The sequence below is a fragment of the Pararge aegeria genome, chromosome 25 (genome assembly GCF_905163445.1).
Source record: "Pararge aegeria chromosome 25, ilParAegt1.1, whole genome shotgun sequence".
Taxonomy (NCBI): domain Eukaryota; kingdom Metazoa; phylum Arthropoda; class Insecta; order Lepidoptera; family Nymphalidae; genus Pararge; species Pararge aegeria.
The window spans coordinates 5,540,058-5,561,679 of NC_053204.1; the positions used below are offsets into that span (position 1 = coordinate 5,540,058).

The 21,622-nt window shown below is 35.6% G+C and overlaps 1 protein-coding gene across 1 annotated transcript in view; it reads left to right on the plus strand.

Annotated features, from left to right (window-relative positions):
• Positions 1 to 14,473: 14,473 nt before the first annotated feature.
• Positions 14,474 to 21,622, plus strand: part of LOC120634931 (irregular chiasm C-roughest protein-like) — a 76,143-nt gene continuing 68,994 nt past the window's right edge. Inside the window, exons 1-2 of the mRNA XM_039905824.1 lie at positions 14,474 to 14,908; positions 20,985 to 21,135. Coding sequence (XP_039761758.1) covers positions 14,750 to 14,908; positions 20,985 to 21,135 — 310 coding nt within the window. The 5' untranslated portion in view covers positions 14,474 to 14,749. The remainder of the gene's footprint in view (positions 14,909 to 20,984; positions 21,136 to 21,622) is intronic.

Below are 21,622 nucleotides of genomic sequence, written 5' to 3' on the forward strand. Positions count from 1 at the left end.
TAATTATTTATGGAAAACTATTTAGGTATTGCCTAATTTAAATAAGAGTTATCAGCACATTTCTCATCACGATTGCTAGACACATCAAGATTAGAGTTATCAAGTCTTATTTACCCACTTTATAAAATTAATGTAACTTTAGACAAGAGATTCTTCACACTACCTTCTTTGTTTACTGTCGTATCCTTTGATCTCCCGATTGTCTTTACAATGCCATTTCATGTATCTCAAAGGTCATAAACTCTAGTCAAATGGAGATTTACATCTGAGATAGGGTTAACGACAGCGATAAAGAATGCTGTTAGAATTGTGAATACCTACCGTTTGGGGATAACTATCGACTTATGACTTTCAGCCGACTAAAATATGAACGTTACTTTTACGGTTTTTAAATCGATGGGTGATGATGATGATGACACACCATTCACATTGGTATTTTAAGTGCATAAAACGCACATAACTTAGAAAAGTTAGAGGTGCGTGCTGAGATTCGAACTCGGCCCTCCGATATTGAAGCTGAAGTCCAAACCACTGGGCTAGATGTTAGTACTACAGGTAATTTATTTTATTGCAATAACGTGTTGAGACTTATTCATCGCAGGTAAAATCGTGGCGCAGCTAGCCTTGTATAAGAAAAACAATATTCTTACCATAATTTTTTGATAAATGATGAAATTCCTTAGTGGATATTATCAATATTGATCTTTTGACCGTATAAGACTTATTAAATTGCCTGAATGGACAATGCTTTGGTATTTTTATTAGTTTTATTAAATATCTAGCGGTCCCTCGCGACTTCGTCCGCGTATAAGTCAACCTTAAAAGAAAGACATATGTTGTTGCGATTTTTTTTTAGGACTGTTAAAAATAAACAACTTTAGCATACATGATTTTATAGAAATTTTAACTTTCAAAAGGGGAAAAAAAACCCGTTTTTTTAAAAATTTTCTTCATTTGTGCTATGAGATATTAATGGTTTAAAAAAGACATGATTTCTGTCTGTTTACCCATGGGTGGTTGAGTTCGGTGTCGTTGTTGAGCTTAACTGCAAAGGTAGCAAACAAATAAATTTTTCCAAAAACCAAATTACCCTATGAATTGAATTTTGAATTATAAATTTTGAATTTGAATTTTTGCCATCCAGGATTCAAGCTAATATGCCAAAGAACATAGGTTACAAACAGATAAATTTTCACAGTTATAATATAAGATATGGATACAAAAAATATTTTATGACGGCCGACTGGCGCAGTGGGCAGAGACCCTGTTTTCTGAGTCCAAGGCCGTGGGTTCGATTCCCACAACTGGAAAATGTTTTTCAGTGTATGGGTGTTTATCTGTGTATTATAAGTATTTATGTATATTATTCATCAAAATATTCATCAGGCATCTTAGTACCCGTAACACAAGCTACGCTTACTTTGGGGCTAGATGGCGATGTGTATTGTCGTAGTATATTTATTTATTTTAATCTCATTATGGCTTGGCACTGAAAAATGTCATGTTCATTACAAAAATATTTTCCCAGTTATGGGAATCGAACCCACGGCCTTGGACTCAGAAAGCAGGGTCGCTGCCCACTGCGCCAATCGGCCATCGAATTTAGAACCTACAGCGATACATAAATCCCATACGAACTCGTGTGAAACATCCACACCGCAAGTACTACCTTAATATAATTATGTTAATAAAAACAATCCTCTGCACTGAACATCGTATTATATGTTCTCCACGAGGTTAATACACTTGTGTGAGCACATTTATCAAGTTAAAATCACTAGGCAGCTTTTAAGTAGGGCTGCCATGAATATTCAAAAGCAGAGACACGTGATACAGAACATTTTTAAACTTATAACTCGAATGATAAGCTCATGTTGGCTTCTACTTACGTGTAGACTAAGGGGGAAGGGGACCATTTCCCCCTTAGTTAGGGGAAGACTTCGACTACACTTGGGGGGGAAGGGAAAGTGTGTTTTGTATTTCAAGTAATTAAAATATCAGTTGCTTCAACGGTGAAGGAAAACATTAACATTACATACCTGAGAGTTCTCCATAATGTTCTCAAAGGTGTGTGAAGTTCACCAATCCACAATGGGCCAGCGTGGTGGATTTCGGCCTTAACCCCTTCTCATTGTGGGAGGATACCTGTGCTCTGTAGTGGGCCGGTACAGGTTGATATGATGATAATGATGAATGGCTTTTTACGCTGTTTTGATAAGTGTCGGATATCATAAAACATCTTGTTGTCACTTGTCATTAAGTAAGAGAATGGCAAAACTTCCATTTTGTCATTCTGAAACTTCTCAAAAGGGAAACAGTCCGTAAGCATTTTCACGTAATTTTTTATAGTTATTATTGACGGAACAAGAAGATTCCATTTTGAGTGGAAAGTTATCAGAGCAACACTTCGCGGGACATGCAAAAAATACGTGCTACAAACTACCGCGATGCGGCCATTAACCTGAGTCATTGGTCTTGACCCTAATGTCCCGGTATTTACACCGGCCACCATGCATTTTAGACTAGAACACAGCAGTCTTACTTGGGGCAGACATATCCATGAAGGCAGTATCCCCGACAGATAAAAATCTACTAATACTTAAACCATAGAAGTACTTAAAATATTATTTCACTATCTTGACTTGACTCGACTATAACAACATTATTACTTTCTGTACCTATTTGATCAACATATAACTATTGTTGTTAACAACAAGATTATGAAAGGTTCTGAAATAAATCGATTTAGGCCGATTCGATATTCAAATTACAAATAATTCATTAAACTCCGCATTTGCTTATATCAGAGGCCCTTTTACTTTTTAATTTTCACTTACAAATTCATTCATTTATAGACAGTGATTTTTATGACACTTGTGAGTTTAAAATGACTATAGCATTAACTTTTACCGACAGATAGGCGAAACGAAGCGCAGTTTCATCCAAATAATTTTATCGATCTTGAAGATAATCGATTATTTTTTTATTTTTGTTTCTATTTGATCATCTCAATGGATGAGAAATGTTTATTTATTATAAAACAAACGCGTTAGTTAGTATTTTAATTTAATTTTTTTATTAAATATGTATTATTATACAAATATATACTCGTATAAATAGATAATAAAGTGAAATGCTTACCACTCAGGTATCGGTATCGGTTCGACAATGCCCAAGATGGTCACTCTAATCCTAGATCAGTCTGCCAAGCACATAATCGCTTGTCGACTAATTAATTGGATGCCAGTTAATTATAATTAACAAGATTCGATGACAAGCTGATTTCTAACCAAAGTGTTGTTGCAGTTGTAATTAGGGGTTACAGTGTTTACTTTATGAGTTGATAACAAATCAAAATGAACGAACTTGAATCACGAGTGATGTAGAGTTAAGACAGAACAATGTAAAGTTAAAACTAAAATAGATTGCTTCTCTTTACACCTACTCTTTATTATTACACAATAAGTTCTAAAGTACCAGGAAACAAAAGGCGCCCCCGGAGGAAAACTGAATTGCGTTGTGCATTATTATATAATCCAATCATACTAATAGTTCCATACTGACACAATAGCCTTTAATTATTTGCCACACATATAAATAAATATAGATATATATATTAACAATAAATCCTGTCAATATCATGAATGTGAAAGTGTGGATGTATGTTACTCATTCACACAAAATCGGCTGAACGGATTTAGATGAAATTAGGCATGCATGTAGCCTTTGACATGGAAAAGAACTTAGACTATCTTTAAGCCCGATTCCTTTTATAGTTCCCGAAGGAAAATTGAAAATTGTTTACGAGTTGGCCGCGGGCAGACAGCTTTGAAATTTGGTATGCATGTCACCTATGCTATGGAAAAGGACATGTACTTTCTGTACCGATCTCACAAATATATCGTGGTAAGATTAAAAATTGTTAACGAGCGAAGCTTTACAACCAATTCTGAAGTACACGCAGACGAAGTCGCGGGAAGAAGCTAGTATTAAATAAAAGAAGCTAACATATAGTTTCATAATCATCAGCGCATTACCTACTGGAGACCCGTAGGAGTTTACGCCTTAGTGTACCACGCTGGCCAAGTGCGAATTCGTAGACCTCACACGCACTTTAGAACGCATGGAGAGCTCTCAGTCATACAAATTTCCTCACGATTTCCACCTTAGTGATATTTAATTTTACATTTATATCTTTAAACGAGCAATTCTTGTATATATATAATTGGAATCTCGGAATCGGCTCAAACGATTTTCATGAAGTTTAGTATACGAGGGGTTTCGGGGGCGATAAATTCTAGCTAGGATTAATTTTTAGAAAATGTCATTTCATTCGTGTTTTTGACTAACTTTTAAGTCGACTCATTCGCGGACGAAGTCGCGCGGGTCCGCTAGTAACTTATAATGCACGAAACTCCAGAACACCAGCGGTACAGACTGGGGGCAAACTAGGGCCCCCCTGAAGGCAAGCTGAAGTCCACCCACTGGGCTATCACGTGAATTCATATGACACACATACTATGAATTCTTAAAGCCGTGATAGATTGTGGGAAGGTGTCGGAGTTCCTTTCGTGGAGACCGAGTTCGAACGGCACGCACCACTGGCTTTTCGGAGTTATGTGGGTTTCCAATTTAAGCAATTCAAATATCGCTTTCTGTAATGATAAAGGAAAAATATCCTGAGTATAGAGAGAGAATAAAACAGTTTAAATGCTAAAAGGGAACATGCCTTAATTGCATTTAAACTGTTTTATTTTCTTCGTTGAAAGATTTGATTGTTATCACTTTAATTAAGTAATAATTGGCAGCCGAGTGGCGCAGTGGCCAGCTACCCTGCTTTTTGCGTTCAAGGCAGTGGGTTCGATTCCCACAACGGGAAAAATGTATGTGTGATGAACATGAATGTTTTTCAGTGTCTGGGTATTTATCTGGTTAATATATGATAAACTTATGAGATTTTAGAGGAATGTGCAGCGTCCAAATAAACTCAGGATGCGAAGATTAATAATTTTAATAGTTTGTGTAATAAAAAAATAAAAAAATAAAAAAAATCTGTATATAATAAGTATTTATGTGTATTATATTCATAAAAAATATTCATTAGCTATCTTAGTACCCATAACACAAGCTACGCTTAGTTGGGGGCTAGATCGCGATGTTAGTATTGTCGTAGAATATTTATTATTCATTTATTTTTAATAAAGCATATTTTTATTAAGAGTTACGTTTAGAATGAAGATTATAACGCCTATTTAAAATCCCTACATAAGGGTTACCCGAATCAACGGTAATAAATAATTTATTTGAATTTAACCCTTTCCATTCGGTCCTATTTAATTTGCACGATTACGTGATGTCCGCCAAGAATATTTAATTATGAACGCGGGTCAATTACAAAGTCCGTCGCTGTTTTAGGTTTAATTCATAACAACATTACCATAGACGGGCTATGTGAACATTTTCATTTATTGCTCTTTCTATCCGTCTGCCCCAAAACAAAAAGATATATTTTTCGAATGTATGTACTATGTATGATGTATATATGTCATTGTTTTTGATGTGAAACATCTATAGGCGGAGGGTAAACCTGGTTTTTGGCGTGGCGACACAGGCCGTGGCGACGCATCGCCACGCTGTATGACGATGGTAGGTTATTAATTATAGCGTGTTAGACATGGCGCTGCGATGTACGCAAGTGACTGTGCGCAATCTCTCTCGCCACTCTGAGCTCGCTATATATACCTATAGTATATAAAATGTTATTTATGTTTTTAATCAAAATGCATATTTATGTAATAAACAGTCATTATTTTATAGAACTAATTTGTAATGCTTTATCTTTTCATTATGCCATATCTGATTCGTAGCTTAATCGTTCTTGTTTTCCAAGTAATTCTCAATACCAGCACGAAATTCTTAACTTGGCATTTTCCACTACCGTGCCACGTAGAGCACACCTCCACCACCACCACTACAGGTTGTTATCACTGGCGTGTAACACAATAATCGTTAAAGAACGTATTGGAGAAACAAATGAATAACGCTCCGAATCTCTCTTTCCTATGAGAGAAGAGGAGAAGAGGCTTGTGACCAGCAGAGAAAATATTAAAATCCGATGATTACGATTGATAAGTACGTACCTATCCATTACCACAGACCGCAACTATCTCAATTAATACGTCACCGGTATTTCATCGCCCAGTTCTGAAATCGGCTCATTCTCACAAAAACGAGAACGTTATTCCAATTTGTATCATTGATTCAATTTGCAACTCTATATCGCTTTATAATAAATGTCATGAGCACGGACGTTGAACGGCTCGCCGCATTCAAAATGGCCGTATCCTTCTATATTTAAATACCGGCATCCCATTCGTTGCCCGGAAGCAGCGTGCATTCTACATGTTATATTGACGCTAATGTCTTCAACTGATAGTCAGGATCAAGTTTTATAGCCTTTTAAGTTAGGAATGTAGTGTTAGATCAAAAACTAGTTGGAAAACCGGCGGAAAGATAATATGTCTAAAGGATTTTCATACAAATAATCGCAGATTTATTTATGAACACCCGATTATGTGTTTTGTCTAGACATTATAAAGTTTTTGTGTGTTCTTTTATTTTATTCAACATGTTAGACCTTGACTGCAATCATACCTGGTTAACCTGTTTGGGGTATGACAGTTATTTTAGTGGCATCGTACGGAACGCTAAATTGCTTAATGGCATGTATCTGTCGGTAAGGTGCTAACTCGGTCGTGGAAGCAGAGGGCCAGTCCGGGACGGACTAGAGAAAATTCGGGAACTTTTAAAATCAAGCCGGGAATCGAACACGGGACCTACTTATGAGACCACAGCGCTCACGACTGTGCCAGGGAGGTTGTAAATTTTTTAAGGCAACTTTTAATTTACCACGTTTCCTTCAATCAACACATAAATGCGCAACAGTGAAGTACCGATCGTACGTTATAAATGGCTTAACCATTGCAGTGGACTTTTACCATAAACTATTTTACCTTTTTAAAGACTTGGAACAATTTGATAGTATTATGTATCATTTCATATACAGCATTGCTTATACATATAATATATATGTTATATCTGCTTATGTGGGGATAGCCCAGCCCATTCCTACGACTGCGATTTTACTTTCGGGGGGGCCAAATTTGAATCCCAGCACGCACCTCTCCAACTTTTCTAAGTTATGTGCGTTTTAAGCAATTTAAATATCAATTTCTTCAAAGGTGAAGGAAAACATCGTAAGGAAAACTGCATGCCTGAGAGAAGAAGAAAAAACACTTTATTGCACAATAACATACAGGAAAAGAAACAGTAAGGACTATACAGTACACAATGTAGACATGCAAGGGCGGCCTTATTGCTGCAAGCAATCTCTTACAGGCAACCTTGCAAAGAGGCCAAGAGAACGCGATAGTGCCAAGAGTGTTGATAGATATAAATAAATACCAAAATGTAAAGATACAAATACATATATAATTTTAATAAATATACGTAATATATAAATATATATAATACTTAACACTGCACTGGGCCAGCGTGGTTGACTACGGACTCAAGATCCGTGCCCAGTAGTGGGCCGGTAATAGGTTGCTATGATAATGTTGTTACAAACATGCCTAGGTAATCTAAAGAATGTGCTTTAATTCTAATTTTTTATATAGTCTCGCGTGCTTTACCATCAGACATATAAGGGCAGTGTACAGTAAAAATAGCCAGCCATTAAGCATCGGATGTAGATGACTCAGACAGCTCAAGGGGTGGGTTAAAAATACCCACAATAGTCTGAAATGCAGTTTAACTCAGTAACGTTCGAGGGGTCGACTAGACCGTGCAGTGAAATAGTCTGACTCGGTAACACGTGGTGACATTTTCAGGGTTAATTTTTTTGTGTTTTAGTAAAAAAATATTAATGAATGAACGTAGCGTTGTTATTTATACTTTATTCAAGACGCTTTTTACGGTAAGCCAGTTATTGTATTTCATTTTTTTTTCTTAAATTTGTTTGATTTATTTTTATTGTATTCATGGCGTCTAGCACTTTTAATAAAAGTTTCACTTGTAACATTTGTCTTTACTACTTTAAACAATAAAATAAAAGGAAATTAATGTGTCTGTAAATAATAGTTGTACAACGTTTGAAATTACATACAGTATTTTTGTTTCAATGTTTGTTTTTGTTTTTTTTTTCGTTAATCGACTGGACCGATTTTTGTAAGACTCACTCAGGCAGATAACAGAAGTTATAAGGAACAACCAATCTTTTTGTTAGAAAATTCAGCGAACAAGTATTACATCTATAAAAATTTAGGTATTCAGAAAATTTGTGATTTCTCATTATCATAACGTGGATCCATTCTGAGAAGGAAGTGTTTAGGCCGTAGCCCACCACTCTGGCCAAGTGTGGATTGATGGACTTAACACGCCTTTTAGAACATTATGAAGAGCTTTCAGGCACACTGGTTTCTGCATCTTTTCCTTCAACTTTAAACCAAGTGATATTTATTATGCTTAGCAATACTAAAGATAAGTATCTGTTTATAAGATTGTGCTCTTTTGGCGATTTGAAATTCGTGTTTACAACTTTAATAAGGCAGTAGAAGTACTCGAATATACCGAACTAGTTTTAACTATAAAACTTCAAAGTTCATGGAGTTTAATATTCCTTATCGAAATTCATTTGGTTAAAAATAAAATTAATTACTGAATGTAGAGTAATGATTAATTGATTAACCGGTTCCTTAAACGTGTTTTAAACATCATGTTTGTGTTTTCGATTAAGCTTTTATGGTGTAACCTGTACTAAAACTATAATATTTTGATCTTTTGAAGCTTTGATTTTGGTTCCGCCCACATGTGATTCGGGGATCCGCGTATTTTGGACACAGTTCTTATGTTTTTGATCTAATTTAGCGCACTTGATGTTACTCGTACTTTTTTTTTCATTTCACTACATTAATTTAACCCTTAACTAATATATAAGCTAGTGGTTAGGTAGGATTGTTATTGGTTAGTCTTTATGTATGTAATTAAAATGGTAAAGAAGCTAAACTGTTAGGATATAGCAGGTATAAATTAAAAAAAAAAAAACTAAATTCATTTATTTCAAGTAGGCCTAATATAAGCACTTTTGAAACGTCAAGTCTGTCTGTTTGTATTGACTCCTGACTATATAAAAACCTGTACCCCTAATCCTAATAATACTAAATCACTTATAGGCACGTCTTTGTCGATTTATGAATAAAATATTACAAGTAATAACGGCTTTGTGTATTCTCCAAAGTGCAGAGTAATAACTGCCAAATTCAAAACTTTAAAGCCAGCGCACAATAAGGAGGCCAGGACAGACCAGTGTATCGTTACCGAAAGTAAATTTTAAATGTAACTTGAAAATACAGATTTTAATGTTTAGAGCTCGACCCGAGAAGGTTAAGGACCCGTTAGGTGTAAAGACATTTATTCCCATAAAAACGTGACTCAATTTTCTACAGTAACTTCATACAAATCGCAATTTTGATTAAGTTAAATGTATTTTTTCCTCTCCTATGATTCATTCAATGCATTGATCTAATATAAATTAATTGGTATTGCTTATTATGTATGCAGCTAATTTGGTTTTGATTGCAAAAAGAAAAGAGAATGAGAATGAGAAATCTCATGTTATGATTTAGGGTTGATATTATTACATTAAAATCTCTATCTTTACGTACCACTTTTTACGTAGTAATTTACGTTGGGAAAGATAAAATGCTCCTGGCGGATATTTCCTATTGGCTCCTATGTTCTGGGGATATTTTGCCAAATCATCAAGTTATCCAAATGGAACAACGTTGCAATAGATTGATTAACGCTGTAATTAGGCCCATACTACGAGGTTACCATTAAATATCACAACTCTACCTGTTTGCTAATAACAGAAATCCTTTACTAGAATTGCCATAATCGCTTTAGGGCCACTTGAAGCTGTATAAACTCCCCTTTTGAACCAGTTGAGCAGGAATCTTATGTAAGCCATAATTTATCTGTGAGCTAATCAAGCCGGCGTTACCATAATGAGACGCCATAAATACGGTAATACTCCTATATTACTATGGGAATCCGACTACCGCTCGTCATCCGGGAATAGGGTTGGCATCCGCGGATTAAAAATATTCTTTAGTTAAAAAAAATATGAATTATCACCCAACTAATAAAGCCCATGGTATGGTAAATAAAGTTATATTTCATCATCATCACCATCACCATCATCAAATCAATCGATTGACGTCCCATGCTGGACATAGGTCTTTTGTAGGGAGTTCCAAACTCCACGATTCTGGGCTCCCGGCAACTCACTTGATATTCGTCTGTCCACCTTGTTGGGGGTCGACGAACGCTGCGTTTACCGGTGCGGGGTTGCCACTCCAACACCTTGGAATCCCAACGTCCAACAGTTCTCCGAGCTTTGTACCCCGCCTATTGCCACTTCAGCTTCGCGACTCGTTGAGCTATGTCGGTAACTTTAGTTTAAGTTATATCTAGCAAAAGTATTTCGACTTCCCTGGCTCAGTTGTGAGCGATGGGGTCTTAAAAGTGCAGGTCTCGGATTCTATTCGAGGCAAGGGTGTTTTCAAAATTATTATTTCTGAATATCCTTTGATCTGATCTGATCACTATAATTATCAGTATCTTCATATTCGTGAAGATGTTTGAATTTTTGAATGCGTCTTAATCGAATTAATAATTCTGAATTGAGTTATAGCTTACCAGTTTAGAGTCGTGGTAACAATCATTAGGAAATTCTTTTAATAAGCTGAACTGGTCATATTGGTTATACAGCAACAATTTTATAACTTCTGAATTGTAATGAAAATTTATTGACAGCTAATTCTTATACCTACAAAGTAGATTTATTTAAAGTCTTTAATAAATCATTATTTTCATTTTTTTTTACAAAAAATGTACCGCGACATGCCATTCTTTGCTGCAATCTATTCGTTGAGTTCCTATTACATAACAATGCTTTAACTTAGTTTACATATAATTCTCAAAACTTTTAATAAAAATAACAAATAAATTCGATTAAAACAGTTGACATCCCTATTCAGGTTCGCAGTGAGAAAGCGACAAAACGTATCAGATATTTATCTTTATAATTAAATGTATTAAAGTTAGAGATTCCCGGTTTTAGATAATTTCGGTTTAATTGAGTGTCATTGTACCACTCCGGGTGAAGGTTTTAATTGATAATTGATAATGATACCCGCTACCTACTCCCTAAAAGTTCTATTTTATCTTTAACTTATCTTCGACTTCGTAAAATATCGTATTCGATGAATCTTGAATGTTCAAAGTGTATTTGATTTGAATAGTAATTTATATGGGCTTTAACAAGCGCTTTCGAATCTTCTGAACTTCAGACAGATTTCAACGTACTTTAAGATAAGTCTGGAAGTGTATATTTTATAACTGCTTACCAAAGGTTTTAACAAGTTGTTGAGTTTTTCGAACATGATTTTATCAAAGACCAGAATGTACTACGAAAATTAAGCTTAATAATACTCCGCCAAAAACAAAATAAAAATAGGACAATCTGTACGTTGTTATTTATAATTCCTCAATCTCTATACTCGTTGTAAAGTTAACATCTCCCGGGGATGTTCCGGTGTCTAAGCAAAATGTGCGTAGTGAGTATGTGCAGAAGATCTGTTTGGTGTGGAGTCTAAAGATTGAAGAAATTATAAATTACACAGATTACAGACTATGTAATCATTCTGCTGCTTATCGCAGAGTATAGCAAATTAAGCTTAATTTTCATAATATATCATGGAATTTTGACACAGGGTGGAAGGATGCTTATGCCATCCTATACTTTGTAGGATGTATTCTTTTCGAAGTGTTGCTCCTGCCACCATCGCCTATTAACAATAGGCGATGGTGGCAGGTGGCGTGGTCTGCTTTGCCTATCAATAAATACTTTAAAAAATGTTAAAGTACAAACAATATACAGGGTTTAATAAAAAAACCAGTAAGCTCTCGGCTTTTTAGTCTATATCTTTAAAACTAAAAAATAAAAATTCAGTATTAACTATTTCATAAAAAAAGTGTTTTTTTCTGAAACGTGACATTACACTGTGAAACCAAATGCATGTTATTCAACAACGTCGCATACACGAGTCGTGGTTTGCGCGCTGTTGCCGATGTTACATTACAGAGTAGAAACAAGTAGAGTATCTATGTAAAATATTGAATATTTAATAAACTGTCGAGTTAAAAAAGTCATAGAACAAAAGTTGTTAGTTTTAATGTAAATAACCAAAGGTCGAGAGTTTTTTTCTGCTTTTAATATTATCCTGTATAATGCTTTAGAGTCGCCCACTAGGTCTGACAATTATAGGCATACTGTAAAATAATTATTTTTAGAACAATAACTCTCATTTTGTTTATTCAAGCAGTATTCCTTTTTTGCGGCAGGAAATCCGGGTTTGAGGAGCAAGTCTATACGACTGAAATAAACTCTATTAGCTTTCAGGATTCATTTGCAAGCTCTAAATCTAGAACTCAACGGATAGTTCTAAACTTATTCGCACTAGAAATGTAAAGAGAATAATGTAACGAAATACGTGCTTTCATTCCACTGGTGCGGCGTTTCTATAACTATAAATTGCTTATGTTAGACGGAAAAGTTGTTACGAGTTTTCCTTTTTACAAAGGGAAAACCTATGTTTATTATTTGGTATTGTAATTTTTTTACTTAGCACGTACAGTAGAGTATCCCTATCGCTCATAATATTCATAAATTTGATATGAACCTGTGCTGTCATTTAACTAATAAAAAATTTAAGGTCATTACTTTGCAGGAACCATTTCCCTATAATAAATAAATAAATAAATATACTAGGACATTATTAAAAATAATAAGTTGGGGGCATCTATGTCGGGACAGTGATAATTTCGCACGTTTTCTCTTTATGTTATCTGTTTTAGTTATTATAAAAAAGGGGAAGACACGGATCTAGATATCCTACTACATATATAATTTTAAATCCTACTAATATTATAAATGTGAAAGTGTGGATGTTTGTTACTCAATCACGCAAAAACGGCTGAACGTATTTGGATGAAATTTGGCATGCATGTAGCCTTTGACATGATATTAACAAAGGCTACCTTTTATCCCGATTTCTTAAGAAGTTCCCGAGGGAAAATGGAAAATTGTTCAATAGTCAAGAGACAGCTTTGAAATTGGTATGCATTTGACCTATGCTCTGAAAAACGACATGTACTTTCTATACGGATCTCCAATAGTCCCGTGGTTAAAAATTTGTTAACGAGCGCGTGGGAATACACGCAAACGAAGTCGCGAAGTTCCGTATTTTCTATGTTATTTCATTGGTTTTTTTAAATAATCAGTTCTACGCAACGTTGGCAACATCACTTTTATGCTATAAAACTGAGCGAAAGCCCCTTGGGTTAATCAAATAAATAAGTTGGGGGCACAACTTTGCCGGGGCAGGAATAATTTCCCCAAGTTTCCTGTATAGCTGTCTTTTCAAGTTTTCCCCGCGATTGTTTGCGGGAGACGCCTCCAAGTTGGAATATCTGCGCTACGCTATTTCGCGAACAAAATTACTCATTTGAATCTTGAGATGAAACTATTGGGTTTTAATTTTCGCCACTTAACATTTAAGTGGCAAAACTTTTTTTTTTAAATTCCATTACAATATGCCCCTATTGACTACAATTATTATGTATTCTATGATTGTAATAATTGGTTAACCTGTTAAGAGTATGGCAGTAGTGACGGCCGATTGGCGCAGTTTGCAGCGACCCTGCTTTCTGAGTCCAAGGCCGTGGGTTCGATTCCCACAACTGGAAAATATTTGTGTGATGAGCATGAATGTTATTCAGTGTCTGGGTGTTTATTTGTAGATAATAAGTATTTATGCAAATTATTCATAAAAATATTCATCAGTCATCTCAGTACCCATAACACAAGCTACGCTTACTTTGGGGCTCGATGGCGATGTGTGCGTTGTCTTAAAAAAAAAAAAAGTTATAATCAATACCCCTAATCGGTTTCTACGTGAAATCGTACTGGAACGTCAAACCTATGCCGGTAGGCGAATTAAAATAAGATTTTCCAGGTTGTCTTATCTACGTGAAGTTTTGTGTCTTCAGGGGTCAAACTACAGATTTTGGCGACGACGATCGTACAGTGGAAAACACAGTATTGCAACAATGCTGTTTAATGGCGGAAAGCGGAAGCTTTGTCACCAAACGATCTACTACGACTAAACTAATTAATCGTCGAACCCAACTAATTATTTAATTCAAAAGTTTATTTTTGGCCAGCTAATTTATTTATATTTTATTCATAATTATCTTTTACTAATCGCCAAAGGATTATCTATCACTAACATTCGAACCATTAACAAGAATCTATATTTAAACCCCGTTTCATTTGTTTCAGATCACAGCCGGAACGTAAATCAAAAGCCAATAAGCCATCAACTAAGAATACCCTAAAAATAAATATGGCGCCGCGCACTGACGTCTCCAAAAATAAAACTGAACTCAACACTTAGGGAAGTGGCGTGTACATTTCAAAATGTAAAAATAAAAATAAACTTACGGATATCCGGATGAATGTACCTTTGAAGTCACAATAATGTCGAACTAAAAAGAATATGTATGCAACTAAAGCGTGAACTTAAGAATACATTTGAATACATGTGTTGTGACATCAGAAATAATGTCGAACTTTTATAGGATGAGATTGACAAGTCGATGTGTTAAACCATTGTTTCTGTTGCTGCGGACTTGGTTGTGTTGTGTTTTTGTGTTGTGCGTGTTTGTCGGTGAGTGCGGTGGTTATGTCGAGCAGAAGTTCGCGATGGAGCCGCAGGATCAGGTGAGATTGAAACTTTAATTATAACCTATAATTATTATGCAGCAAATCCACTCTCTAAAAACATTTTTTCGGAACTGTAGTGCGATCATTGCGCTAGGGAGGTCTTCAATACCCTTTTTTTTTTTAAATTGAAACTTCTAGAATCGTTGTGGTTTCAAACCGGATGCAACGGAAAAAACGACAGGTAAGAGACACAAATACAAAATGTGTAGGATGAGACAGAAATATACATATTATTTTATCTGTTTTTATCCTATTTAAGTTACCCAGGAAACCGAATAATATGAAATGAAATGAAATTTATTTATTTGCCCACAAAATCGCTTACAATTATAATACTAAAATATATCTTACAAAAAGCATGTGGACAAATAGGGTTCCACCTCAGCACGAAGCCGCAGCGAGCTGCAGCGCTGGTATTCAGGGGGACCCTGTGTGCTCACAGACGTGTTTGCGACTATCTAGATGAAGAAACAAATACATAAATGTATAGGACAGAGTGAGATAGAAAACATTATACATTTTTTACCTATTCTAGTTACAACTAAATAAATCCTACATTTATCCTTATAGTCAGCAAACATCAAACTCAATCTCTCGTAGACTACTTTTCAGAAATTACACTTTCCCCGTTTGTGAATAAATTGCACAGTATTTTTTTGCCTGACCCGGAAATCGAATCTAGGATCCGTTGTCAAATCTGCTAGCATATTGAATCGAACCTACAAACCAGTATGTCCAGCAATAACGAATTGTATAGCGACCTTTAAATGACCTGCCAAAGACTCTCAAGCAGTCAATCTCTCTCAAGCAATCCGAACGACAGACAGGTAACTGTCTGTAGTTCGGATACTCTGAGAAAAATTGCGCGAAGTAAATATTTTTAACCAATCCGGGAAAAGCAAGCACAGCTGTATCGGTTCCCATTGGCTACTAGCAAGCGGTAAAATGTACACAAGATTATGCTAACGATACTTTTGACAAAACATATTGCTACAGTAAATATATTAAGTGAGTAAATATTTAAACTTTTGCAAACTATAAATTCATATTTGTCAGATATTTTATTAAATTCACTAACTTTCCGGCAAACTTCGTACCGCGGATCATTTTTTTGAATGTTATATTTTAATACTTGACGTTTGACGTTTCAAAAGTGATTATATTAGGCCTACTTGAAATAAATGAATTTAGAATTTTTAATTTTTGAATTTTGAATAATTATTATCCTATTCCGGTCTAAGAGGAATCCAATAAATCAAATATAATAAAAATTGGTCCAGCCTTTCTTGAGTTATAAATGGTGTAACTAACACAACTTTCTTTTATTTATATAGATTAGGATTTTTACAAATACGCTAATAATTGTTATTAAGTTAATAGATAGTTTTCAAGAAACAATTGAAATTATATTTGATTAACAACCAATGCTCATGACATAGAGTTGGTGGGTATTTTGATAAAAATACGACTGCATTTTCAATGCACCGCAGTCCTACTTGGACTCGAACGATGCAAAGATACCTCCCGGTGTCTTAGTCGTTTATCAATATATATGGTTAAATGAAAACTGAAAGAATACAGGTTTTAGAGGTACATGTACTGTCTCGGAGAATTCGTGAAATATGGCATGAATTGGTGCACTCTCACAAATGTCTTAAAATTAAACTAATTTTATTGATCTATGCAATGTTAGTTCTGACTTTCTGCGCTATATCCCCTGGAAAAGGATAGCACTATTTTTATACGTAGCCCACCAACCCGCATTGTAGCATCGTGGTGCATCTATGCTCTAGATCAGTCTCCTTTGAGAGACAAGACCTGTGCCCAGTGGGACGCTAATAGGCTGCGGTTGATAATGATCTATTGGTACATGTCAATTTAGGCTTCGACTTCCCTTAGGGGGAGTTCACGCACCGCAATTGTTCAGTTATGTGCGTTTATTTTGCAATACAAAAATAAAATTTAATGAAAAAGAAGAATAAGTACATCCCTCAATACTGTCTACGCGGCATTGGTATTGCAACGTGCCTATCACAGCAATGCCGGAGGTAATGACAGTCCAGTCTAGCCGCAATCATCTTCAGAACTATGTTGGAGCTATTCCGCACCCTGCGCACCAAACACGCGCACCGCTTGCGCAACGTAGTGTGGAAACAATCCGTCCGCGCATCCGCAAACATACCAGAGGCGCTGCAGAATCGAGGAATTATTGATATTGGTAAAGAAAACATCGTGAAGAAACCTGCACGCCTGAGATATTCTCGCGCTCCAAAATATTCTCAAAGGCTTGTAAACTCTACCAATCCGCATTAGGCATGACCTAGGAATAAAACCCAGCAGCTTATAATTCACGCTAACCACTCCTTTAAACTAAAGAAACTTCAAGTTTTAAATCTAAAACGGCAGTTCCGATACAATACTGCCAACTTTATTAACAAAGTAACTGATGTGAACGCAATTTTCTATAGTTCCGAACTTAATTCCACACTCGCTTTACCAGGAACTTATTTTATAGTTCCCAACAAAGGCGGTTCGTAGAAGTCATGAATACGTCAAGTTATCACTTAGTGAAACCATGTTTAACTATATTTTCTACAAATGCCTCTCTGTTAAATACGAAATTACGGGAATATAGGTTAGTATATTTACAATGGCTCTGGAACGTCATCGCTATCTATGGGACTCATAAGAAGGCTCTAAGCGGGAGAGGGCAATTTTTTAATTTTTTTTATTCTACTACAAGTTAGCCCTTAACTGCAATCTCACCTGGTAGTAAGTTACGATGCAGTCTAAGATGGTAGCGGGATAACCTGTTAAGGAGAATGGTAGTAATACCCCTATTCGGTTCCTAGGCGATTTCGCACCGGAACAAAAATATAGAAAATGAAAAAACCTCCGACTCTAACTTATATTATTAGTAATTAAATTATAATATGTGAATTATTCTTAAATTAAAAAAAAAACCGACTTCAACTTACACATAGGAATTAAAAAGCAACAGGTTACATTATTGTTGATTTTTTAATAACAGCTCGACCGATTTCGATAAAATTTAAATGGGACCACCTGGAAAATATGCCCTTTATAACAAAACATATTGTATAAATCGGTTCGGGCTTCTTTGAGTAATCTGGTAACAAACATAAAAAAAGTAGACGGTTTAAAAATACGCAAATCTCTGCGCTAAGATCTATAAAGATTTGGCGTGTCAGAAGTTACTGCGTTCATACAAATTAACATACTGATCTGCTCAGTAGAGATGGTATGAGCTGTCACAGGGAAAATTATATGTTTTTACATATATTATAGCTTAAAATTGGTTACGAGCCGGTTGGACTGCACATACGTAAGTCAATGCCGCGCCATTTCGAATGGAATGGCTAAGAAATGGCTTACTTATATTAAATAAATAAAATATAATAAGTTTACCAACTAACATAGTTTATATATATGTAATACTAACAAATGAGTCTTGGTTTATCATCATCATCATTTCAAGCGGTTGAAGTCCACTGCTGGACATAGGTTTTTGTAGAGAGTTCCAAAATCCACGGTCCTGGGCCACTCGTTTCCAGCGGCTCCCAGCGACTCGTTTGATGTCTGTCCCCCTCGTTGGTGGCCGACCAACCCTGCGTTTACCTATGCGGGGTCGCCATCGGTTTTCCGAGCTATGTGCCCCGCCCTTTTCCACTTTAGCTTTGCAACTCTGGTTCTTCTACGGATCTCCTCATTTCTGATCACGTAGAGATACTCCCAACACTGCTCTTTCCATCGCCCGCTGAGTGGTTCTGAGCCTTCTTATGAGGCCCATAGTAATCGACCACGAGGAAGTCTTGGTTACTTGAAATAAAATTTTATTATTATTATTATTGTATATAAACTCTTTAACTTAAATGGGAAACGAACCTTCGAGACCTTCTGAGAGGTCGATCTAAAGCTCCGGAGCATCAAATAAGTAATAGTTATACTCTATTTGATAAATCTACACGTTTGATAGCGCTCAGATTAAAAGGTGCCCGGATGTTAAATCGAGGCGCCATTTCTCTAGCGTCGAGATAAAGCCCGAGATTATTACATAAAAATTAATTTCCTCGGGCGTATGAATGTAACTGGATATACGCGTACTGTGTGGGAGGTTTCACTTGTACGGCAAACATTAATTTGACGTTTCAAACACAGCTGCATAATGGTTCCTTTACACGTCATCATCATCGTCACATCAACCGATTACCGGCCCACTACAGAGCACGGGTCTCCTTCCACAATGAGAAGTGGTTAAGGCCGTAGTCCACCACACCTTTCAAATTCAAATTCAAAAATTCAAAATTCATTTATTTCAAGTAGGCCTTATTAATAAGCACTTATGAAACGTCAAGTGAGTCTGTTTGTAGTGACTCTACCACCGGTTCGGAAGGCAGATTCCACTGAGAAGAGCCGGCAAGAAACTCAGAAGATTGCTCTTTTCCAACATAATTTTAAAGTTTAAGAATCTTTACAATTTTTCTGTCAATCTCACAATCTTTGAATACATTATGTGAACACAAAGGCATGCAGGTTTCCTCACGATGTTTTCCTTCACCGTTGAAGAAAGTGATATTTTTATTACTTAAAACGCACGTAACTTAGAAAAGTTAGAGGTGCGTGCTGAGATTCGAACTCGGCCCCCGAACTCGTATCCAATGCGCTAACACCGCTTCTAACTTACATGTAAACATAAATAAATATAAACATATTACAAAAATATAATATATTACTCATCGTCATCTAAAATCAAAATAAGCGTAGATTGTTTTATGGGTAATAGGATAACTACTTAATTATTTTTTTTGTATGAACAATATATATTATATATATATATATACATATATATAAAAATAGAAAAATAAAGAACATGAAGTTAAGAAGGGTTAGGGTGTATACAAAATAATACTTAAGTAATAAAAATAAATTACAAAAGTAGATAAATAAGTAAGTATATTTTATTTAAATTATTATAATTTAAAAAAACTTTTTTTTCTTTATATTTCACGAAACTTAAATAATACCAAATAAACAAAGAACCAAATCTTCCCTCCTAATAATATTAGTTGAATGAATGAATGAAAGAATATACTTTTATTGCAAACCACAAAAAGTACATAGAACAAAAAGAAAAGTATAACAACACAACGTATACAATTTATCGGCCTTATCGCTACAGTTATAAAGTTTAGTTTAAATTATTTTCAGCCTATTTATGCAATAATCCCTACTAATATTATAAATGTCAAAGTATGTTTGTTTGTTACGCTTTCACGCAAAAACTACTAAACCGAGCCTCTTGAAACTTTGTACACATATTTTTGGAAGTGTAAGAATAAATAAATAAAATAAATAAATATACTACGACAATACACACATCGCCATCAAGCCCCAAAGTAAGCGTAGCTTGTGTTATGGGTACTACGATGACTAATGAATATTTTTATGAATAATATACATAAAATACTTATAATATACAGATACACACCCAGACACTGAAAAACATTCATGTTCATCACACAAACATTTTCCAGTCGTAGGAATCAAACCCACGGCCTTTGACTCAGAAAGCAGGGTCGCTGCAAACTGCGCCAATGGGCCGTCAAGAAGTAATATAGGATACTTTTTGTCCCGAAATTAAGCTCGGTTCCTTTGGGAGAGGGGAGGAGTGTTTGTGGATTTTACACCATAACTCCGACAAATTATAATCGATTAAAATAATTATTTTTGTACTATAGAGGTTATAATATGTGTTTAATTTTGCCCCAACTGTGGTTGGAGATAGAGGACAGAACTCCTCAGCGGACAGCAACAAACCCCTCATTTAAGGCTTAGCGATACTACATACTTTAACTTTTTTTAGATCTACAACTGAATTTAATGCCACATCAAAAAACAAAATCAAAGGCAGACGAAGTCGCGGGCAACAGCTAGTATAATATATTGCTGTATGGTCTGATTTTTTTTAGTGGCCTTTCTTATGTTTTAAATCATTTAAAAAAGAAAAATATAAATAAAAATTACATGACTAATGATTATCATTTCTTTTCAGACTGCAGTAGTAGGATCGAGAGTAACGTTGCCATGTAGGGTGGAGAAGAAGGCAGGTCAGCTGCAATGGACGAAGGATGACTTCGGCCTTGGATTACATAGGGAACTTAGTGGTTATGACCGGTATAAGATGATCGGAAGCGACGAAGAGGGTAAGCAAAAAATTTTTATTACTTCTTATCTAAACTATATCATTGTTGCCTGTTAAACTTTTTAATCTTAAGGCCTTATCAATAAACGTGGAGTAACAGTTATTCCCACGATGAAACAGTGATAGCCTAGCGGGTCGGACTTCGACTTAACTTTCGGCGGGCCGAATTCGAATCGCAGCACTTTTTAAATTTTTCTACGTTATGTGCGTTTTAAACCATTAAAGTACCAATTACTTTAACGGTAAAGGAAAACATTGTGCGGAAATCTGCATGCCCATAATGTTCTCAAGGTGTGTGGGGTCCACCAAACCGCACAGGTCCAGTGTGGTGGACTATTGCCTTAAAACCTTGTCATTGTGGGAGTGGGAGACCCGTGCCCTAAGAGGGCTTGTGATGGATGATGATGATGATGAATAGTTCAGTGTTTTGTCACGCTCTGACACATACAAATGTATGTTAGCTGAAGCGTGACAAAACACCAAATAAC